Source organism: Mirounga angustirostris, unplaced genomic scaffold (assembly GCF_029215605.1).
Source record: "Mirounga angustirostris isolate CCGP_5_RB_7025 unplaced genomic scaffold, mMirAng1.0.hap1 SCAF_2, whole genome shotgun sequence".
Classification (NCBI taxonomy): domain Eukaryota; kingdom Metazoa; phylum Chordata; class Mammalia; order Carnivora; family Phocidae; genus Mirounga; species Mirounga angustirostris.
In genome coordinates this window covers 52,678,242-52,701,724 of record NW_026991710.1, presented here as the reverse complement: position 1 = coordinate 52,701,724, position 23,483 = coordinate 52,678,242, and the positions used below count along the sequence as shown (strand labels likewise).

At 34.2% G+C, this 23,483-nt stretch overlaps 1 protein-coding gene and 1 pseudogene across 7 annotated transcripts in view; both read left to right on the top strand.

Moving 5' to 3' along the window:
• The window catches only part of EPHA5 (EPH receptor A5), a 348,533-nt gene that overhangs the window by 170,725 nt on the left and 154,325 nt on the right, over nt 1-23,483 (top strand). For 4 of the 7 annotated variants that reach the window (XM_045881077.3, XM_045881078.3, XM_045881079.3 and 1 more), the window contains exons 4-5: nt 6,032-6,187; nt 10,247-10,582. The exons of 2 other annotated variants lie outside the window; for them this stretch is intronic. In XM_045881077.3, the coding sequence (XP_045737033.1) occupies nt 6,032-6,187; nt 10,247-10,582 (492 nt within the window). Of the gene's footprint in view, nt 1-6,031; nt 6,188-10,246; nt 10,583-21,738; nt 22,470-23,483 lie in introns of those variants that run through there. One more of the 7 variants, XM_054508909.2, reaches the window with a different exon arrangement.
• LOC123849200 (U2 spliceosomal RNA) lies at nt 14,879-15,016 on the top strand (annotated as a pseudogene).

The window sequence follows — 23,483 nt, the reverse complement described above, 5'->3', positions numbered from 1 at the left end:
GAATATCTTTTAGAACCATGTATTCTGAAGTATGCTTCAAGTAAAAAATGGTCTTGTTGAAAAAAAAAAAAATTTAACTGAGGGTAATCATTTAAAATAAAGCTATCAGAGGGGAGGTGGATAGGGGGATGGGTGAAATAGGTGATGGGGATTAAGAGTACACTTATCATGATGAGCACTGAGTAATGCATAGATGTGTTGAATCATTATATTGTACACCTGAGACTAATATAACACTGTATGTTAACTATAGTGAGATTAAAATACAAATAATTAAAAAATAGTATTATTTTCTTCTCTGATATTATTTTCTAATATTAAAATCAGCCTTATTACTTTCTACCATTTAAAGTTATATTAAAACTAGCCAGGAATTTTAGATTCTTGAGTAGGTTTTTTGTCCTATTTCTATGTGTAAGCATTCAAGAGGTGTTGCTAAATTTTAGAGTTCCTACTTTAAGATCTATTTTAATGTATCATTGTTTTAACTCATTACCTATTTTTTTATACTGAGCATACATTTTAAGTATAAAGATCTGCTTTCATTTTTAAGTTTTGGTGTAAGTATTAAATTATTTTGTAATTTCCTTATAGTATGTTGTGATATGTTATTTTTCTTAATAAACACATCTTTTAAATTTGGGCTAAACTATCCTGTGGCCACTTCATTTTGAAAGATCTGTTTAAAAAGTAAATTTGACTTTTTTTATATCCTTTGATAATTCACATATAATAGAACTATGGTAAAAATCTTGTCATAGTCATTGTCTGTCATTCCTAATAAAGCATAATTGGATAAATCCAATAACATTTTTGAAGATTAATTATATCTTAAACAAAATAGACAAAAACAGTCTGTACATTTCTATTCCTGTTTCTTATATATATATATATACCTTATATATATATATATATGTTTTAAAATGATCTGTATATTTTAATTGTAGTGTGGAGAATGATAGTATGCTAAATTACTAAAACAGTATTTTCTACATTTTTTTTTTCTTGGTGACTATGCTTCTGGATTTTGAACTGTAAAGTGAATTCACTTAGGTATCCCAAGGGTGATGGACCTTTAAGGCTAAAATATTTTGGACAGATTAAAAGTAATTTAATTGATTATAAAAATTTATAGGAAAAACCCTAAATTATGAGGTTAACCAATTTTGGTAATTTTGAGAACTTTTTAAGATTTTCTAATTAGATTAGGCAATATCTTTTCACAAATTTGACAATTGAAATTCATATACTGATGATATGCTTTTTCTGTTTAGATTTTTACAATTGTTTTAATAGATTTAATTAACATCCTTGTTTTCTAAGTGATAAGTATGAGAGCTGGAATGTTGGTAGTTTTTGCAAAACCTCTAAGGTAGCCAGCGTAGATGTAGGACATATTATTATTTACTTTCCAAGACTTAATATTTAAATGATGTAGCTTCATCAGCTTTTATTAAGTTCCGCTATATCATTTACACTCTGAGAAGGACACATTATACTATTTGCACAATAAATACTGATGAATATGTACTCAGTACAACAAATTATGCTATGTAATGTATGATGAAAATCAAATGAACCGCTTCCATTCTCTAGAATGTTTATATAGTTTCCCAACTCTATATAAAGCAGGTGAAAATTCATACACATAAAATTATGACAAAATTTTTAGTATATGTCACAAAACAGATGTTTAATAAATAGTTTGTAGTCTAAAAGGTGTGTAAGGAAAGAATATGTAGCAATGGAGATCATCATAAACATCATGAAAAAAGCTCTTAAAAAGAACCTTTGAAGCGTGGACAGAATAGGAATTATTAAAAATATTTTCCTTCAAAAAAAAAAAATAGTTTCCTTCCCTCCAAATCAGACTAATGAAACATGTCAACATAGGATGCAGTTTTTGTCTCCAACTCCTTGTTCAACTTAAATGGACTTGCATGATATTTTCTAAATAATTTTTAGGTAATGTACAATTGTCATTTTGAAACAACTTTACTCCAAAAGCTTCCTTTATGTTTAAATGAAACATATCAAGTTTGAGTTTAAAGAAATCTTACTACTCATCTAGATAATTATTTGTTAAACATTGCCACGATTAAAATGCAAAAAGGTCAATTTTGCTTCTTTTGATTATTACTCTTTATTTTCTATCTCCCCAAATATGTTGTAGCTTTAGCGTGTCAAGTACAATTTTTATTTTCTGACCACAATATAAATATTCCTAGCCACAGTGCTTGACAAAAGGAGTGCCCTCAAAAAATAAATACCCAGTGTTTTCAAAATGCATTCAGGTTAAATCCAAATTCCTTATCAGGGACTACAATTTTTTTCCCCTTAACTTACACTTCTTGTATTTTGGCTGGAATGCTTTTCCTGCAATATTCAGAAGCAGATAAAGGAGTTTCTCAAATGCTGGAAATTATAAGTAGTTTAGTACAGATGGAGATAGTGAGTGTGAGAGGGGACCACATTTGAAGGATTTGTTAGATATTGTGTGGAAACTTGCAGGCTATGCTAGCATTTTGTAGTAAAATTAATTAGAGCTTCCCAAAATGGACATGATCAAATGCTGTTGAGAAGTATGGAAACAAAATGACTGCAATCTTAACAAGAAAAGTTTCAGGGGAGTGGACTGTGCCAATGTATAATTTAAAATAGGAACTTGGGATGCATGCATGGAAAAGTAATTTTAGAAATTGTGTTTTGGAGGGGAACAAAACTGTGGGGTAGCTACAGGGAAAATTGAGATCAAGTGAGATTGATATTTTATTGTTGTTATTATTTGTTTTGTTTTGTTTCACTTTGTTTACATTGAAAAGTTCTGGAAAATTGTACTGGGCTCATGTGAATGACTAGGCGAGAAAGAGAGCCAGACAGACAGAGCAGAGATTGAAGAAAGAGATTGAGAGAGACTGAGCATGTAGAAAGGATATTTGAAATATTACCCTCAGAGAATAGAGATGAGGTTCCTAATTAAAATAAAGATATCTTCCTTTGATAGAATCAAAAACATCTGTGCATTTTAACGGGAAGAAAGGTAGAGAGGGTGGCTACAAGTGTTATAGGTTTGGAGATTTGGTGGTAGGAAAATAAGCAAGTTCCTCTAATGACTTCTATTTTCTCAGCACAGAGACAAATGTAACCAGCTAGGAATCACAAAAGAGCAGAGCTTCTAAGGAGTAAGAAGAGAGAGGAGAAGCTACAAAATAATCATGTTGATGCTGAAAACTAAAGTTAACTAAGGAATAATACTAAGATTGTCTAGCAGCATTGTATGTCCCATTTGGATTTGGGGCCATGATTTGAAGGCAATGAATAATTACTTTTACATGTATATATACATATATATTTTTTTTCTTAGATAACATTGAGTCTACTGCTTTCCTCTGTATATCTCTATTTGGATTTCTTTTGCCACCTCAAATTAAATAACACTTTAATCATTATCTTCCCCCAAACACATTTCATATCAAGCATTCTCTGAGGAAAATGGCTCCTGTAGTTCCTGGGCAGCGAAAGCCAAACACCTTAGAGTCAGTCTTAGGATTTCCCACTCTCACATCTAACCCATTAAATATATCATGAAATCTCGTTGATTTTAACTCAGACGGATCTCCTGAATTCACCTACTCTCATCTATCACCATTGGAACAAGAGTCTTTTCCTGCACCAGTGCAACAGAAGCAAAAGGAACAATTGCCTCCATCCCTGCTCCTCTCCAGCCCATTACCCACACTGCTACACAGTGATCTCTCAAACATCATTGTCATCTCAGTATTTCCCTGCTTAAAATTTTGTAATGACCTCAAATAATAAAAACTATGAAGTGTGTCCTGGTGTCCTTTTCCCTGTCTAACTTTATCTCTGCCACTTTAAAATTTTATGATCACCCTTATCAATTCTTTAGTTTGCTCTATCTCCTTATTTGTTCACGTATTTTGGTCCTTTGCAAGGATTTTGCCCCTCTAATGCAGTTTAATGCACTCTAATGCCCCCCTAATGTAAATTGGATAATTTTCCTTTTTAATTTTTTTTAACATATCGGCAGACTCAGCTTCCTAAGGAAGTCATTTTTTGACATCCCAGTCTAAATTAGGTGTCAGTGTTCACTTCCATGCTCTTTCTTTTTTCTAGTGTAGAAATATTTATAATTATTCATGCAGTACTTTTAAGACTCATAAAAGCAGAGCCATGTCTATCTTATTTACCTCTGTAATCTAGTACTGAGCAAAATTTCTGGCCCACTACACCTGCTGAAAGCGTTTTGTTGAACTCCTGACCAGAAAGATACATATATCTACTTTTACTTACATTTATATTACTTTCTGCTTCCAAAGTTTCCATGGAGGGTTAATAAGTGTTACATACGATATCAAAATAAGTTTTTAGGTTAAAAGGCATTAAATAAAAGAGCTGACTTTTGTTTTATAAATGATCATTGAATTCCAAATATGCAGAATTGTGGATTGACACTTCATGTCTTTGAAAGTAAATAGTGTTTAAAGTGAGAATGGTTTTACTGAAGAGGATAAAAGAAGAAAAAATGTATAACTTAGCTAAGAATGGTATTGGGTGCTACAGCAATCCTATTATAAGAAAAATAATATTTTAAATCTTTTCCTAATCATTTAGCTACAAGAATGTCCCTAATACTATCAAAAAGCTCTTCTTATCTTTCAAATACCTTCACATTCTCTCTGAATTTATAAGAACATTAAGGCTTTGCTATCTCTATAATTAGATCTACTGAAAAAGTACCTTCTCATTTTTGTCAATTCCTGATTATTCATGGTGATGGCAGAAAGCCTTTGCATGGATTACTAAAACCCCAAATCATTTATAGCACATGAAAATTAGCCCAAATTCATTGTCTATCAAAAATTTCTGTTGAAATACAAGTTCACCTTTGAACTTCAGCAAATTTCCATTGATGCTTGAATAAATGTTCTTAAGTGTATGTACTGAGTTTTGAAAATAGAAAAAAATATATATGGCTGATTAGTTTTATGTAATCTAAACCCTAAAAAGTAATCAAACCAATGGTTTGGTGTCTTTGATTGGCCCATAGAGGGAAACTTCAATGAAAGTTTGGCTTTACTAGCCATTGAGAAGAAAGAAAGATACAAAAGATTAGGGAATGAGCATCATAAAAAGATTTATTTTGTTAGCACTTACTTGACCACTAACAGAAATGTTAACAAAAATATCCAGAGAACATATTCTGTATGTGATTCTGAATAGTTCAGTTACAATCTTCATGCCATGTCATTCATTCATTTATGCATTACATGATAATTTATGATCACCTACTGTGGTCAAACACTGTGATAAATATTATGAATGCAAAATTGAACAAGACACAGTTTCTAGCCTTTATGGATCATTACAATATGTACAGTATAAGTATGAATGATATTAGAATAGATGCTTGTTGAGTCAAATAAAAGTTCTAAAATGGAATAAAATGTAAAATAAATGCCTAACATCTGACTCCCCCTGAAATCAATATAATGTGAATGATACACCAGCTCATCCATGCATTCTTCCAAATCCAACAAAATGTGTGAAGCTTTTAACACCTACCAATTAATTTATTAATTCAATAACAAAATTTTGAGCACCTACTATGTACCCTACCATTCTATGAGCATAGGGAAAAACTATTATTTCTTCAACAAAAGTTGTGTTGATAACACCATAAATGAAAATTACACTCAAAGCACTACTTCAGTTTTAAATATATATAGGTATTTACCTTTTATAATATAATTTCTTATAAGCTCCCACAACATAAAAATCACTAAAATACACACAGTCCAGACATGTTTAATTTAAATACTTAAATATTTGATTATCTGAATGATAGCCTGGCATTTATGATTCAGAAGCTTATGAAACATTTTTGAAATTAATGGCAATATTGTGTTATATGTAATCTGTGTATAGTAGTCAAAATAATGACATTATTCACAAAGCAAACAATGCATCTGTTCCAGGGAAAAGCTTAGTCTCTTATTTCTTTTGACAGTGTGCAGACCTGGGTTCTTCAAAGCCTCACCTCACAACCAGAGCTGCAGCAAATGTCCACCTCACAGTTTTACCCATGAGGAAGCTTCAACCTCTTGTGTCTGTGAAAAGGATTATTTCAGGAGGGAGTCTGATCCACCCACAATGGCATGCACAAGTAAGGAACCCAACCAATATTTGGTGATGCTAACTTTCACCACTTTGAAGAAAGAACCTGATGGAGAGCCTGTTACATCCTATTACCATTTCCCCTAAAACAGGCATAATGTTTAATCTTCCAAAATAGTTTTTTAAACCAGATTTTGATTTTCTTAAGTAAGCACTGAAAAGTTGGAGTCTCTTTTATTACCCATTGTTAGAAGCATTCATTTTCCCTAATTTCAAATTCAACATCGGAGACAGATAAGGAATTTTTTCTTTTATTTTGTAATTTCTTTTAGTGTTCATGACAGCTAAACATGACTCTGATAAACCCATTTTCCTTTTCACCGTAAACTTTTTTTTCATTCTTCGTCTTCTCCCGAGCCAGGCTTTTGATCACATAAACATGTAATAAACAGTACTTTTGCCTTTTTTTTTTTTTTTTTTTTTTACTTAATTTGCCCCACAAAACGACAAAGGCCAGTTAGAAGGTCATTTATGAAAGAAGACAGGAAACACTTCAAGAGCATGGAGTACTGGGGGTTGGCAAATCAGATTTAGGAGTCAAATAGAAAACTAAGCCTTTAGCTAAGACTTCTAAGCAGTTGTCATATTTCTTATAAGTGAGTGTCCTTAATTATTATTAATTATATGATCCCATAATCATATAATTAGAATGATGAAGAGTAAATATTTAATTCCAACATTTGCAGTGGAAGCATCCGCATCCATCGATGTTTTTGGGTGTTTTTGTTTTTCTAGTGTTCCACATATTTCTGAGGAGGAAACGCATTTATGTATTTGTTTGCTTGATAAAAATACTTTTGTAAGTTGTCCACATTCCCAGTCTCTATGGCAAATCAAACAAAAACTCAAAATGGAAGGGAAGAAAGTGTATCTCCTCTCCCCATAAGATTCAGTATCCATGACCTTGCCTTGTTTTATTATTTTTGATCCTAGCAGCTGCAGTTGCTCTAAAAGATGATGACCAAAATTTTTGAAATCTAGTATTCATTCTAGTATGAAATATAAACAGACATACAATTCCTTTAATCAAATGAAAACAAACTGAAGTTTTATCTGAATTTCAGCATCTGAATTTCATAGTGTCAGTGAGACATATTTTCATAATTTCTCAAATCCTTGATATTAATTAGCTGTACATTGCTAAAGATCATTCTTTTATCACAAGACTGATCATTTTATGGGTTAGATGATTGCTAATTATAAACACTTCTTTTTCAAATAAGTAAAATGACATTATTATATACACTTTTGGGAGGATGCATTTGAGTAGAGGAGACATAAACTATGATTGCATGTGATATGTTTTGGTTACGGTTGAGATTATTTTAATTATCAGAGCAAAAGAATGCCCAGAGAGTAAAAGGGAAATGTGGCCAGACAATAAAGTGGCAAATTAGGGAGAGAAAACCATATCTTGAATTATCTTTTAAATTTCATTTATTTTCTAATAGTTATTTTCTTTAAGTGGTCCAGCCATGATCTTTCTCTTTTTCAGCGTAAAAGTGAGTCTCCCTTTCTGTAAGTTCATTAGGTTTGGGGTGAGGGAAAGGCTGTGCTCTGGTGGCAGGGACTGCTTAGTCCTCTTACAGGACTTGGGGTTTCAAATTTTCTGTTTCCAGGTGTGCGAATTTCTAACACTGTTTTTCAAAAGAATTTGTATGCATTTGTCGAAAACACTACTGGGACTTGTGTAGAAGATCTTTCTAATATATAATCTGCGGGTGTGTGCGTTCCGTTTTTAGTTGCATTCCTAGCACCACAAATACTGCATATGATCCCCTTGCATGGATGGCTTGATTGATGTTCACATGTTCACATGAAAGTCTGGAATTTTGCTTTCCGTTGGCTCTTTGGAATTAAATTTATGGTTCCAACTGCTTTTAATAATTTTGATGTACATATGTATAAATATATAAATATATAACATATGTTTATATAATATATAATGTATATATTATAAATATATAAATCTGGAAAATAGAATGTTATAAACTCACAGGAAAAGAAAAAAAGATTCTGGTGAATCTGCTTCAATGAGGGGTGCTTCTCATAGCTCTGTTTTGGTTCATATTTCACATCTCAGCAAGGCAGTGGAATTTCATTAGGTTATTTTTTAAGTGCATGTCAATCTGAGCCTCTACTTTTTACTTCTACTTTAGGACTTCACTTGAATTTGAGTTTCATTTTGACATTTAAAGACATATACTTCCCCCTCAAATGTTTGAGGGGCTGTTAGTAGAGAGTCAGAAGAAAAGGAAGAGTCAGACTCTGATTTTTTTTTTTTCATTTTTACAGATTTAGAGAAAAGATGTTAATTTGGTTATATTTCAGATGTCAGGAAGAAAAAAGTTTGATGTCTTCCTGAACTAGACATATTTCAAGTATATTTTACCTTTTTCTCAGAAGTAAACCTGTAACATTTTGATCTCAAATGACATTTTCTCCATAACTTTCCACTATTAAATAAGCTAAAGTTTATAGTAAAAAAATAATACTTGTGTATTTCCATCTTAAGTAACTGCTTTATATTGAAGTGTGTGAGGTTGTATGTATGGAAGATTCACAGGGTTCAATCAGAAATATAGTCGAGCTGGGGATTATTTTGCCAAAAATGGCAACTCTTAGGTTATGAGGTCCTTTAATTTAAATGGCAATTTGTAAATACCAGGTGGATTTTTTATCACTTTTAAATTTCAACAGCCATGGCTCAATAAATGTTAGGTAGAAATTAATATTAATCTCTATATTTAAAACAACAGATATTAAGAGAACTAAGATATGTCCTTCCAAGTAGCTTAATTTATGCTTATGAACCATTCAACGACCACCATAGTCCATTCTATTCCCTGTCAGGAAGTTTTACGTATTAAGTCTGAAACAAATATAAATGTATTTTTTGGGGGGGGAACATGTGACCATATAACATTAACAACTGATTGAAGTTATAACTCTAAATACCTGAAAATCAACTATAGAGACAGACATTATGCGATTCCTTTTTTAAAAGACTTTATTTTTTTTAGAGCAGTTTTAGGTTCACAGCAAAATTTAAAGACACAGAGACTTCCCATATACCCCATGCCTACATACATAAAACCTCCCCCTTTATCAATCCCCGCCAGAGTGGTATACAATTGTCACAACTGATACGGAATTAATTTTAGTTCTCTTTAGTAAGCTAATTATTCGTTTCAGAAATAAAGTAATATACAAATGGACATTGTTTATTATTTATATATAAATTTGTTCTGCTGATCCTTTAAGATCTGAACACCTTAATTCTTACTCTTATAGTGTTTTTGAGAGTTATTTTTAAAATAAATTTCTGATTTCCAATTAAGTTAAATTCACAACTTGCAGAGCCACAGTATTAAAACAGTATCAAAGTAAGTGAGTTTCATTACACATTGCAATGTCCAACAACTTAAATTCTAGTTTCTTCTTGACATATGAGGAAGATTTCAAATGCTGTTGGTGATTTATCTGTGGATATGCAATTCATTTTGAGGTAAGCTCAGGCTATTTTACTTGCTGCAGAATTTGTAGTCAAGAGCCACACTGACAAATCCTATTTTCACTTGTGCTCATTGCTTAGTAAATCCTTCATGTGTACTTCCTAGGTTTCTGGGACAGATCTCAATAAGGAAGTAATCAGTTCAATCCCCAAGGAGAATTTTTCCTTGGACTTGTCAAAGAACTTACCACTTTCTGAATATATAATTTTTTTATCTAACATTTTTACATACATAGTTGTACTCCATAATTCTTTACATGTACACTAAGCAAAACGTATGTTTTAACTAAACAAGTGGTTATAACAATGCCAAGATAAGTTATTTCTATAGGGTATAAATCCCGCTATTGTCCCAACAAAACTATAACAAGATTTTCCAAAGATTATTACAAATTGATGATTCTTGCATTCGCCCTATTTAAAAGATTGATTACAAATCTATTTTTTTTTCTTCAGACCAGGGATTTGTATAGTAAACAATGCCTATTTTTATCATCTTAAAATATGTTTTTCTCACTTTACTTTGCAAACCAGGACCCCCCTCAGCTCCTCGGAATGCCATCTCAAATGTTAATGAAACTAGTGTCTTTCTGGAATGGATTCCTCCTGCTGACACTGGTGGAAGGAAAGATGTATCATATTATATTGCATGCAAGAAGTGCAACTCCCATGCAGGTGTGTGTGAGGAGTGTGGCGGTCATGTCAGGTACCTCCCCCGGCAAATCGGCCTGAAAAACACCTCTGTCATGATGGTGGATCTGCTCGCTCACACAAACTATACCTTTGAGATTGAGGCAGTGAATGGAGTGTCCGACTTGAGCCCAGGAGCCCGGCAGTATGTGTCTGTAAATGTAACCACAAATCAAGCAGGTAAGTGTGATGTCCAGCCAAATCATGTACCTTAGGCCGAGCTCTGTCAATTATCTCCATAGCTAAGTGAGGGCTGAACTGCGTGAGATCTTCCCATAAATCACAAGATTAGGACTTAAAGTACACCTTATCTCAAAATGCTTTATTTAGTTTTAAACAAATAAAAGCTAAGGCTTTCTTAGCAGACTCATATATGGACAGGGAAATAAAAATATGTTTCAATTGAATTTTTTTATTAAAAAGACGTTTCTGGCTCAAATTCATTTGTAGCAAAAATTTTTACCTCAAATTTCACACATGCAATTATGATAGCTCAAATCTACATATTTTGTTGTTTTGTTTACATCATTTTTTTATTTCATTAATTTAGCAGATAATCAGGTAGGTTCTATTTGCTTGTTTATTTGTTTGTTTGGCATCACAGCTGAATTTTCTTTGCACATTGAAATAGGCTTTTCTCATTATTTCTATTATTATTATAAAAATGTACAAAACAAATTTTTCTTTGATAATCCATTTATCAAAGTTAGAATAGCTGAACTATACATGAAAACACATTTATGTTCCATATGAAGATTTTGGAATTACTAGGGAGTAATTATTAAGGAGCAGGAAATACAGTTCTGCTTGAGCACTGATTCCCCCCCTAGTTTCCACTCAGATATGCAATTTCAAGTACATCAATATAGAGGACTTCTTTTCTGGTAAAATGAAAACCAAAGATAGTCTATGATTAAATTAATAATTCAACTTATTATGTGACAAAAATCATTCAAAGCCCATGGGCAATTTATGACTTGTTTTTGTCAACAACAGGTGTGTGGGTAGGATGAGACATTAAATGTAACTTCCCTCTATTCCCTGGCCACAGCTCTCAGTCCATGGGCATAAACTTGTCACACTTTTTAGTACCTCAGCTGGAATTTTTTTCAGTGAGGACATTCTTGCCAGCGTATTCACAATGAAATAGGATGTGTTTGACTGAATCGAATTGGACATGCATTAGTGTAAGTTTGTAGATTGTAGAATGACTGGGTTGACAAGAGAATGCTGCTGGTAACCACGTCTCGTCCAAAATAATTTGAATTATATTGAATGTGTCAGGTAAATCAAATCATTACCTCTTGAGAATAAGAAAATGCATACAGTTGAGTTCATAGTTTCTTCTGATTGATTAAACCAAGGGAAATATTCAAGAGCAGCCTGGATGATATGAAAGTAATTGAGCAATTTGCTAAGAATCATTCTAAATACTCTAGAGATTCCTATCCATGTTGAATAGATGTCCACTTTTTTTATTCCATGAGAGAAAACATTGCACACATATATGCCATTTCCCTAAGTGAATCCTTTATATTTCTCTCCATTTGCTCCCTAACCTAAGGTAGAACTAATAGAATTGTTAAAGAGCTGGGTAGGAATACTGGAAATTAAGTTTTCCTTCACTCTAGACTCAGCAGCTGCTGATACTGGTATATGTTGATATTCTATCATGGTATCTAGTCACAAGTGTTCAGTAAATGTGAACTGCCTTCCCACATCAGAAAAATACTGGTTTTATAACATGTGATTTCAAGCTTCTCATGCAACATCTTTCAACTTTACTTGATTCTGTGTATGAGTCTTCCATTAATATATTGAAAACATATTGAACAATCACTGAGTTGTATTCCTCAGGGAGAACAATTTCTAGCTTGCATAACCTCAGTTTACTTGAATGATATTTCTCTGACGAGCTAGGTATAGGAAATGACTGTACACTTTTAAAGTGATATACTTAAAAAATATTTGCTCCAGTTGTCTTTGACTTGTTAGTTTGTTCAGACTGCAAAGTGTGCTTTTTGATGTATAAATACCTTAAATGCCATGAAAGAATAATTTTCATCCAGCTGTTCAAGGCAGTTATCATATAAAATAAACATTTGTATTCGGAGCAGACATTTTGGTTGCTACTTTTTCCAAGTTCTCAGGATACACATACTGTAAAAGCTTAGCAAACATAAAAAAAAAAAAAAAATCAAAACAAGAAGAGATTTTTCTTCGTATCTGACCATTCCAGACAAACTAAGTCTCCATTTTCACAAAAATTGTTAACTTCAAGTAGCTCTTAAGATTTCTTATATTTAATGTCACAATTGCTGCATATTTACCAAGTACCAACATTATGGAAAATGGGCTGTAGTAGTTACTTTTTAATATTTGAATATTTTTAAGCACTAAATTGAAGCAAATTATTTGTGCTGTATTGTTTTTTATATAAAATTTCAGCAGATTTTAACTTCAGTATCAATCTTTTTTTAAGGAGGGTTTTTTGAGAAATGCATTTCTTTCGTAATAGATTCATTTATTTTGGCATTTTCCGATTTATTTTCTGTGACATCAACACAGTGTGTTGTTGACTAAAAAAAAAAAGCCAACCTAAAATAGATTAATACATGTTTTATTCAGTGTCTTAATGAGGACTATAGCCCAGGAGACAGTACTTTAAATTGCTCTGAAGAACTCCTCCAAAGCATGTCAGTTTACAGAGGATTATATGCAAAAAGGGAAAAGGGTATCCATCCTTGCAAGCAGTTCTCCATTGTATAGTGTGCGTCCCAAGGTACAATTCGTTTGGTTGCAGAAGTTAAGGTTTACTGATTTCCACGTAGGCGTGTGAAAGAGCCTTATGTCGTCTTAATACATTCTGTTTCTATCATATCGTATTATTCAAAAAATTACTGGCCTGCATCTGCTTAACTGGTTTTCCGGTTCTTCTTGTTTTTGGTTTCTCATTGAGGTCACTTGAGATGGTCACAGAAGGTTGACATCAGTCATCTATTGCAGTTTTAGTGCACAGTCTGAACTGTCCAGATTCAAAATGATATTTTAAAGTACAAGAAGAAAAACTAGCAATTTTTTTCAAGATGAGAATCTTTCATTAAGCTAGGAACTGAAATTGATTAGGTAACCCTAGCTGATTGGTCTATAAAAGTAAATAATGATTTTGTGCTGAAGATAGTGATTAAATGATAAATTTATGGATGTTTATACAGTATTTAAAACACTTTCTCAGTCATTATATTATTATGAAGTCTAGCACCTTGTTCTTGCGAGAAGTTGTCTAAATTCAAATGGTACTTTTTTACATGTAATTTAATAGTAAAGTCAAAATATAAAGTTTTGGGGCACCTGGCTGGTTCAGTTGATGGAATATGTGATTCTTGATCTCAGGGTTGTGAGTTTGAGCCCCATGTTGGGTGTAGAGATTACTTAAAAAACAAAACAAAACAAAACAAAACCCCAAATATGAAGTTTTAAGAAAAGTTTTAAGAATACTAGAATTAGTTGGACTTTAGGGTCCTTGTAAAATGCAGCAAATAGTACTGAGGTTGACAGGAAAGCATTGTAAAATTATGAGGATTTTCATGGTCAAGAAAAATAAAAACATCTGAAAGGGGAAAAAATGAGGGAAAAAAGTAATTTACAGGAAGATAAATGCTGTCTGTGGAGGAAGGGAAAATGATAGGAAAATACAATGGAAATATGTTAATTATGTAGAAAACTCTTAACAAATAGGTTGCAAAGTGGATAAAATGATGAAAATGCAAACCATGAATTTTTTAAATTATTAAACTTAGAAAAGGGATACTGAGTGAGTTCCTCCAGCTTCCTAGTGACCTTGTGTGCTTTATGCAATACATTCTTTCAAAAAGTTGAATTACACATGATAATCTTTCCTTTTTAAAAAAGTATTTAGATTATTTACATAACAACATTTCTGTTGTTCTTCTGTTTTATTTATCTAAAATATCTATTGGATAGTTAGGTGGACAGATGGATGAATGGATAGATAGAGATCAACACATAGTATGAAAATTAAAATTCTATTAAAAGGGAATATTTTTTAAGTTTCGTTATCCACTCACAAAACAGTGTGCATTACCATATTTTTCTATAAACATATTCTTAAAGTTTTTATTTTAAAATAATTCTGCCCTAGGCATACTCTATCAAATGCTGAAATTTAAAGGTTTTTAAATATATACAAATGTATATTTTATCCCAAGAAAGAATAAGCTCATTCTAACCAAAAACAAACAAACAAACAAAACCCTAAATTACTAATATTTTAATATGCAAAGGTACAGAATTCCAATTCTGAGGTAAAATAAACCAACTTCGTTTTGAATTAATCTTAGGCTCTTGGATTCTGTCTTCAGAGGGTTTGGTTGACATGATATGAGTTGCAAAATGCAGCAAACATTTTGGAGGGGATGTCCCAACCTGTCCCAGAGTATCAGAAATATCACTAAGATTGCTTCTCGGCCTTTTGGCTAAGATCAAGTGTAGAAATATCATTAAGAAAGATGCCCCTATATTTTGATGGTTTTTATTTCTTGGTTCTTGCAAAGGTGTCTGGGGTACATGATAATCCCATTCCATCAAATATTTTCAGTTTGATGCCATTCATGTAGTCGACCAGCATGGTGCATCTTAGGATATTGAGATGATCAGGGTTCCCTGAGGACTGAATCATGCTGTAGAGCAGGAAATTTAAGAGAATGCTGAAACAAGATGGTGAAAGTACATTGTCGCTCTTGACAAGGTGGCAACAAATGTTTTCTGTGGTTTCTGTGTATTGAGATGTTAAAAAAGTTGATTGTCACGATTAGACCATTCCTAAACAATGGTGAAGATATTTTTTGATTTTCATCAGTGGAGAGACCATATTGGCTGTGTTTGTAATCACCACCTGATTAAATGCATAGTTTGGCAAAATTAGTTTGTCTTCTACTCAGACTAAACAAGTCATTTAAAGGTCATAACCTCCACTCGTTATTCCTCCATATTTTTTATGGTGGCACTAATTTCTTCATTCCCCCACAGATACCATAAAGATTTGTGCTTACTCTTTTGGTAGGATGGAGATACTTTAATTTGGCCATTACTATAGTTTTACAGATTTTACTTCATGGGCCTCAGAGACAGAGGTTTCTTCCAGGTGCAAGGTAAATCTTCCAACTATATACCAATGACCTGGTGAAAGAATCAAAAGCTAGGATGAAGAAGGCATCACTATGTCAATTGTAATATGGGCTCAGAACAACATCTCATTCATTACCTTACCCCCATAATGTCCACTCAGATCAGTGTTTCTTAGTGGTATTTGGAATCCACAGGGATTAATACTAGCCCAGACACAGTATTCAATAACCAGTGAAAGATCTGGGCATTTACCCCTCCCCCCTGCCCTTTTATTTAGAAATGGTCAGAAATATAGAGTATAGAGAAGCTAAAAGGCAGAGGTACAGTGTTAATAGATGTTGTTATTGCACAATACTTCTTTAAAGGCAATCACCTTTCTCTTCATTTAAGGGACTATGGGGTAAATACAGATCTTCCTGGATTTATGATCAATCTAAGTCAAAGATGCATTTAATACACCCAACCTGCCAAACATCAGAGTTTAGCTTAGCCTACCTTAAGTGTGCTCAGAAATCAACATTAGCCTACAGTTGGGCAAAATCATCTAACACAAAACCTATTTTATAATAAAGTGTTAAATAACTCATGTGATTTATTGACTACTGTACTAATAGTGACAATCAGGAGGTTGCCCAGGCACAGAATGGTTTTAAGTGCTGTTGTTTACCCTCGTGACTTCGTGGCTGACGGGGCTGCGGCTTGCTGCCCAGCTTCATGAAAGAGTATCATACTACAAATCACTAGCCCAGGTAAAGATCACAATTCTAAGTAAGGTTTCTATTGAATGTGTCTCACATTTGCAACATTATAAAGTCAAAAACAATTGTAAGTTGGACCATCTTAAGTTAGGGACCATGTTTAAACTAACTCAGGTTTGGGAACTGGTAAGATCCCATGACTAAATTTTGATTTGTAATTCTCAGACCTTCATGTCTGTCTTTCTTTCTTTCTTTCTTTCTTTCTTTCTTTCTTTCTTTCTTTCTTTCTTTCTTTCTTTCTTTCTTTCTTTCTTTCTTTCTTCCTTCCTTCCTTCCTTCCTTTCTTTCTTTCTTTTTCTTTCTTTCTTTCTTTTTAAAGATTTTATTTATTTATTTGACAGAGAGAGGCACAGCGAAAGAGGGAACACAGGCAGGGGGAGTGGGAGAGAGAGAAGCAGGCTTCCCGCGGAGCAGGGAGCCCCATGCAGGGCTTAATCCTAGGACCCTGGGATCATGACCTGAGCCGAAGGCAGATGCTTAACGACTAAGCCTCCCAGGTGCCCCTTTTTCTTTTTTTAAGATTTTATTTATTTATTTGACAGAGAGAGGCACAGCGAGAGAGGGAACACAGGCAGGGGGAGTGGGAGAGAGAGAGAAGCAGGCTTCCCGCAGAGCAGGGAGCCCAATGTGGGGCTCGATCCCAGGACCCTGAGATCATGACCTGAGCCGAAGGCAGACGCTTAACGACTGAGCCACCCAGGCACCCCTGACCTTCATGTCTTTAGTGGCACAAATCAAATGGCCCATAATTTTGGTCTTTGAAGCCAGAGTACTAGACTTTTTGCCATCCAAATCCTGCTGCCCATTATGAAATTTATGCCTACCCCTTCTACTAGAAAGTGCTACTATTTGACCTTTTCCACAACTGAACCCTAAAGAAACCAAAAATTATTTCGCTGCAGCTTCAACTTCTGTGTTCTCAAGTATAGATAACAGAAAATATAGAGATTTTGTTTATGATTGTGGCACTGCCATGGATTTATTTCTTATCATCATGAAAAGAAAATGTCTCTTGGGGCGCCTGGGTGGCTCAGTTGGTTAAACGACTGCCTTCGGCTCAGGTCATGATCCTGGAGTCCCGGGATCGAGCCCCGCATCGGGCTACCTGCTCGGCGGGGAGTCTGCTTCTCCCTCTGACCCTCCCCCCTCTCTAGCTCTCTCTATCTCCTTCTCTCTCTCAAATAAATAAATAAAATCTTAAAACAAAAAAAAACAAAAAAAAAACAAGGGATTCCTAGTTTTAGAACTTTATTTTAACTTTGGCCACCTTTCAGTCCAGATTTTGGTCAACAGATTGAAGAAACATTTAGCACTTGTGCCAGTGACCTGGAGAAGCACATTGAATCCAGAATCTCTAATCATGCATTTATACTAGCTTGAATTAAATTGTTTCCGACTCTTACGCATGTGAGAAACTCATAAAATCCATTTTTCCACACATTTCTTATGCTTTGGCAAATTTAATTTACAGAATCTTGTGAGTCTTATATCCAAGAAACTTCTTGCCCCCAATATTGACTAGATAACTGGCTTTCAAGGAAATGTTGGTATTCTGAGTTCAGATGGAGTAATAGGTTTGGGCAGGAAGAGAATTGCTTCCATCTATCAGTTAACAATCTTAGATAAGGTATGGGCTTGGTAATGAAGACGTGAAGAAACCACTTCCTCTGTGAAGTGTGGGACAACTGAATCCAGTAGCAAGAGAGACTCAGTAAATTTTAGAAGTTGAGAATATTCTGAGTTATCTGAATTCTTCCACATATCTGTATTCCAATGTTCAGGATTTCACTTTTTCTTCCAATAAGTGGTCTCATTTTCTCATAAGGCAATGCAATAAGTTCAATCATTTTTACAATTCTGGAATTCTCTGAAATAAGATTTGGATTTTATTTATTTATTTATTTATTTATTTATTTATTTATTTATTTATTTACTTATTTATTTGAGAGAGAGAGAATGAGAGACAGAGAGCATAAGAGGGAGGAGGGTCAGAGGGAGAAGCAGACTCCCCGCCGAGCAGGGAGCCCGATGTGGGGCTCGATCCCAGGACTCCGGGATCATGACCTGAGCCGAAGGCAGTCGCTTAACCAACTGAGCCACCCAGGCGCCCTAAGATTTGGATTTTGATGTGCAGCTCTGTTATCTCACTTGAGTTAGAGGACTTTTGGCAGGGAGACTCTCTGATGATCTCAATATGACTTGAGCTGAAAATTTAAATTTAAACTTCTTATTTCTTTAAATTCTGCAGTTCACTTGGATACAGGCAATTCTTTCCATATTTCATCTATTTCTCATACTTTTATAATACTAAAACAGGTGGAATTTGGTCACCCAAAATATTACCTTCCAGAAGCCCTTTTTTTTGAGGGGACCTCAGGTGATGAAACACGCTGTTACATACCAGGCATTGTTAGATTACCACCCCTGAATACTAAATAGGTCCTTGCTACATTGAAATACAACTAAGGCAAGGCACAGGGTCTATACTCCCATTCCCTTAAAGACTGTTGCCTGAAACATTTCTCTTTGGGGAACAAGTTTTGTTTTTAATGTCTGTTTTCTTAGTTGCAAACAAAATCTACTCTGGTTGGCTTAAACAGAAAAGGTCTTTAATACAGGATATTGGGCGCCTGGGTGGCTCAGTTGGTTAAGCGACTGCCTTCGGCTCAGGTCATGATCCTGGAGTCCCAGGATCGAGTCCCACATCGGGCTCCCTGCTCAGCAGGGAGTCTGCATCTCCCTCTCCCACTCCCCCCTCTTGTGCTCTTTCTCTCTCTCACTCTCTCAAATAAATAAAATCTTTAAAAAAAAAAAAGATTTTAAAAAAAATATAGGATATTAAGTGGCTCATACAGTCACGGAGAAGAATAGATTCAGAGACTGGAGGCTATGTTTCTAGAAGAAATGCTCGATACTCTACACCTGAATTGGCCTGATGAAGGGGAACATTACCACTGTAGCCGTGAAGCAGTGAACGGCAGACACTTGACTTTACTGCAATTGATAGCACCACTAGCAGCATTGATCTTACAGAGTCTCAGACCTGTACTGAAAAATCTTCAGTATTGTCACCAGGAAATATTCATATTTTACTACCATCATCACTGGAAGAAAGCAAAAAAAAATGAGAACTTCATGAAGAACCGGGTATCTTAAGTTGCCTATTTGAATCAATACCTTGCCTGGGCAAGTCTGATGGATCTCAAGCTATATACCTGCATCCTAGCAGAAAATAAGCCTGGATTTTTTTGAGTTCTGATTTCTGTGTCCTTCTTTCCTTTCTTTCTTCCTTCATTCTTTCTTTCCTCCCTTGTTTCGTTCTATCTTTCCTTCATTATATATATTTGTATTTCAGGTGTTGAGGGTGAGTTAATAAGATGCCTCACCTCTTGGCACATTACCATCTTTGAACTATGCAAAGCTTTTACCTGTTTTTTATACTTTCTTATGCACCACTTTTGTCTCAAATCCATTTGTCATTTCCTACACAAAAGAGAGATTTTTTATACGCAGTGGGTTTTTTGTTGTTGTTGTTCATAAGTATTCCTATCAAATGTTTATTTCATATTGCATATGCATGTTTTTGATGTAATTTAATGGTTGTATTAAATATCTCATTCTGTCTACTAATTTTTCACCATAATCTAAATATTTTGTAGATCTACTCATGTTGCTTTTGGCCATCAGATGTGCTGCTTGTAACTGCCATACATTCACTATACTTTCCATATCAGCTCACCCAATAACAGAGATCCAGGTTCTCTGCACAGTTTGTGAGCATTCTTTTTTCATTTTAAAGTCCTAATAGAGTGAATTGCATTCAGTATACACAAGTTCTCTTTTAGAAAAAAGAAAATAACAAAGGGAAATAAACAAACAAAAAACAGGAAAACAACAAAACTAGTAGACCACATTTTCACTTCTTTTCCCATTTCCCTACATAATACACCTAATATAGGTTTATTGTCTTCAAAATGAAACACACAGAGTGGAAACTGTGTGTGTGTGTGTGTGTGTGTGTGTCTGTCTGTCTGAATCTATTGCACAGAGTAGTACATAAATATTTTGGTTAAGTTTCTAGATTGTGGAACCAAAGTTTCTGGTTTCCATAATGTCTTTGCCACTTACTAGCTGTGTGACATGGGTAAGTTAATTAGACCTCCAAGATACTAAATAATAGCATCTATGACATAAGATGGTTGTGAGAATTAAATGAGTTAATATCTGTAAAACAATTAGTGCAATGCCTAGCATGTAATAAGGCATTAATAAATGTTATATAATAGCATTTAAGAAACTTTTTGCTAATATTCTAAATAGTGTCAGTCCGTGGAAGAAATTATGGGATAAATAGGTTTTAGACTTTATGAGTATTAAATAGACAAACTCAGTGGTGAGGTAAGATACAAGGAAAAAAATTCAAAAGAAAAAGCAAATATATAAAACCACTAATTATACAGGTAACAAACATAACTGCTTCAAGCTTAGAGGAGTAAAGCAAAAATACTATTTTCCAATGGTGACTCTATCTTCAATGATTTCTTAAAACACTGAGTTTTATATTAGCATTGAAGTTTTTCTAATTTTGATAGAAATATCCAGAGCAATAACATAAAGAAACAAGAGAATAAAAACATCAAAGCAAGAGCAAAAATGGGGAAAATACCTTGTAAATAAATAAATAAATAAAAATAAATCAGAATGAAAGCTCATTAGAAAAAAACAAAACTAGAATGACAAAAAATCCCAAACAAAAAAGAAAATAGGTAATACTTTTTATTTGAATCAAACTATATTTGGAAGAAATAATAATTTTGTTAACTACCCAATTTTTGTGTGTGGATTGACATTAATTTTGGTCAATTATTTAAGTTTCAAAGGAAAGGTACCTAAGAGACAAATGTTTTGTTTAATTACATTGGCCTCACACCAATGCTTCTGTGACCAATTACTGGTATTATGGCTACCAACGAAAAACTTCTAATTTTGCCAACTGAAGCTTCCCATTTACATTGAAAACTTGGCTTAAGTGAGGTGCAAATTCTACGCTTGTTCCTATGCCTATTTGCTGTTTTGAAAACATAGCTCAAAGATGAGACTATGATTCATTTGTCCATAACTCATCTCTGATTTATTTAGTAAAGATTAAGTGGATGGGCTGCATATTTTCAGAAGCCATCAAAGTTCCTGTTTGGTTCAGTGGCTTTAGACATTTGCTAAAGATTCACCTGGTTTTTACAAGGCACTCCAGAATCTTCTGTTGCTTCTTTCTCCCTTCTACCAACCGCAGTGACAGTGAGAGACACTGATGACTAACATGTTCAGCGCTTACTGTGTGCACATTGCCAGGTGAAGAACTTTATTTGCATTTTCTTCTTTGATCCTAACAATATCTTCATGACATAACATTATTATTGTTCCCATTTTTAGGATGAAGAAACTGACGTTTAAAGATGTGACGTGATTTGCCCAAGGTCACAAATCTAGTAAGTGAGGGAATAGGAACCTAAATCATGGAATTCTCACCCTAGAGCCATGATACTTTTACTCCCTAGGAAATATTGCACATGCTATTCCTCCACCTGAAGCCCTATTGCTTATATCCTTAACTGAGATAGCTCAGGCTTCAGATCAGCTTAAATTGCTGCTTCATTGAGAAAAACTTTCTCTGCTCTTCAGTTTAGACATGCCTCTCTTACATAACCCAGAGCACAATGCACTGTAACTAGTTCCTCTCTTGTCCGTTTTTCTGGAAACTTAAGGGGTCACAACAGTGCCTAACACTGTGTTTGTTGTAATAATTTATAAATGAAAGAGTCTGATGGTTTCTGTATTATTCAAATTAGTGTTGTAATTCCAGTTACTGGTAGTGATGTTGATGTATACTGTGTTTTAAAGATTTTTGGAATTCTTCAAATAATTTTATGACAAATTTTTGTTTGTGTTGAGTGTCTCTTATTTATTTATTTTTAAGGATCCAGATGCAGAGCCCTAATTGTAATTCATAGGTTTTGGTTCTCCAGGACTCTGAAATAAGATATTATTTAAGGTCCACCACTTAGCTGTCCTGTCTGCTTTCTTAAACTCTCTTCTTTAAACACTCTAATCTTGACAAAAGGATTCATTGAATAGGACTGAACCCAACTTCTCTAGTGAACCCACTAGAGAATTTTATATAATGATGGCTGTGCTATTTAAGGGTAATGCATGGTATTTTCACGCTTAGTGTGTTTATTTCTTACTCTTAGACTCCACACCCTAAATTTGTAACTCAGTATATCCACAGGAGGGCCTGACAGTCTATATATTCCCTCTTTCTCTCCCTCTCCCTCTCTCTCTCACACACACACATACATACACACACAGCCAATGAATCTGCTGCAAGGTGTGTTTGGCCCCCATTTTAAGAAAAATTATACTTGCAAGACATTCTGATATTTGTTTCCTATCCTTCCTCTTTAGGGAAGTAGTGACAACCCCTTAATCAGGTTTATTTGATGTTGCTTTTCCCTAAAGCTTTCTACAAAAAAGCTGCTGACAGTTTTTATACCAGCAATGATTTTGTTAATACCATTCTTTTTCTCTAATCTGGAAACTATATTCTCCCCTTTGCTTACCTGCAAACTGGTTTTAAACTCTGCTCTTTTGTGTTAATTCTGGTTGCAAACTGATTCCCTATTCAACAGAAACATGATCAATGATCCATTTCCTCTGTAAACCATCAAACATTCCTGTGGCTCATCTTAGAATCAGAGCAGCTCAGCATTTGAACTAGTCAATCATTTGTCTCATTGACATGTATTCTATGAACTTATTTGCGTAAAGATACATATTGTAAATTGATATGCATAGAATATCAATTCCTTTAAAACCTTACTCTGAAGTGCCGTTGCCCTTTATTACTAGTCCTTGAGAGCAAAGAGCCTTCCCAATGGCCTGATATCATGTAAAGCTTCTTAGAGTCCACTTTAGATGTAGTATAATAGGGAAACCACAGATGCAAAATAATGTTTAAATTAAGAATATGCAGGAGTCCTCTCTTAAATTCTAAACAAAGTTTGCTTAGAATACTGAAACATGGGGCGCCTGGGTGACTCAGATAGTTAAGCGTCTGCCTTCGGCTCGGGTCGTGATCTCAGGGTCCTGGGATCGAGTCCCGCATCAGGTTCCCTGCT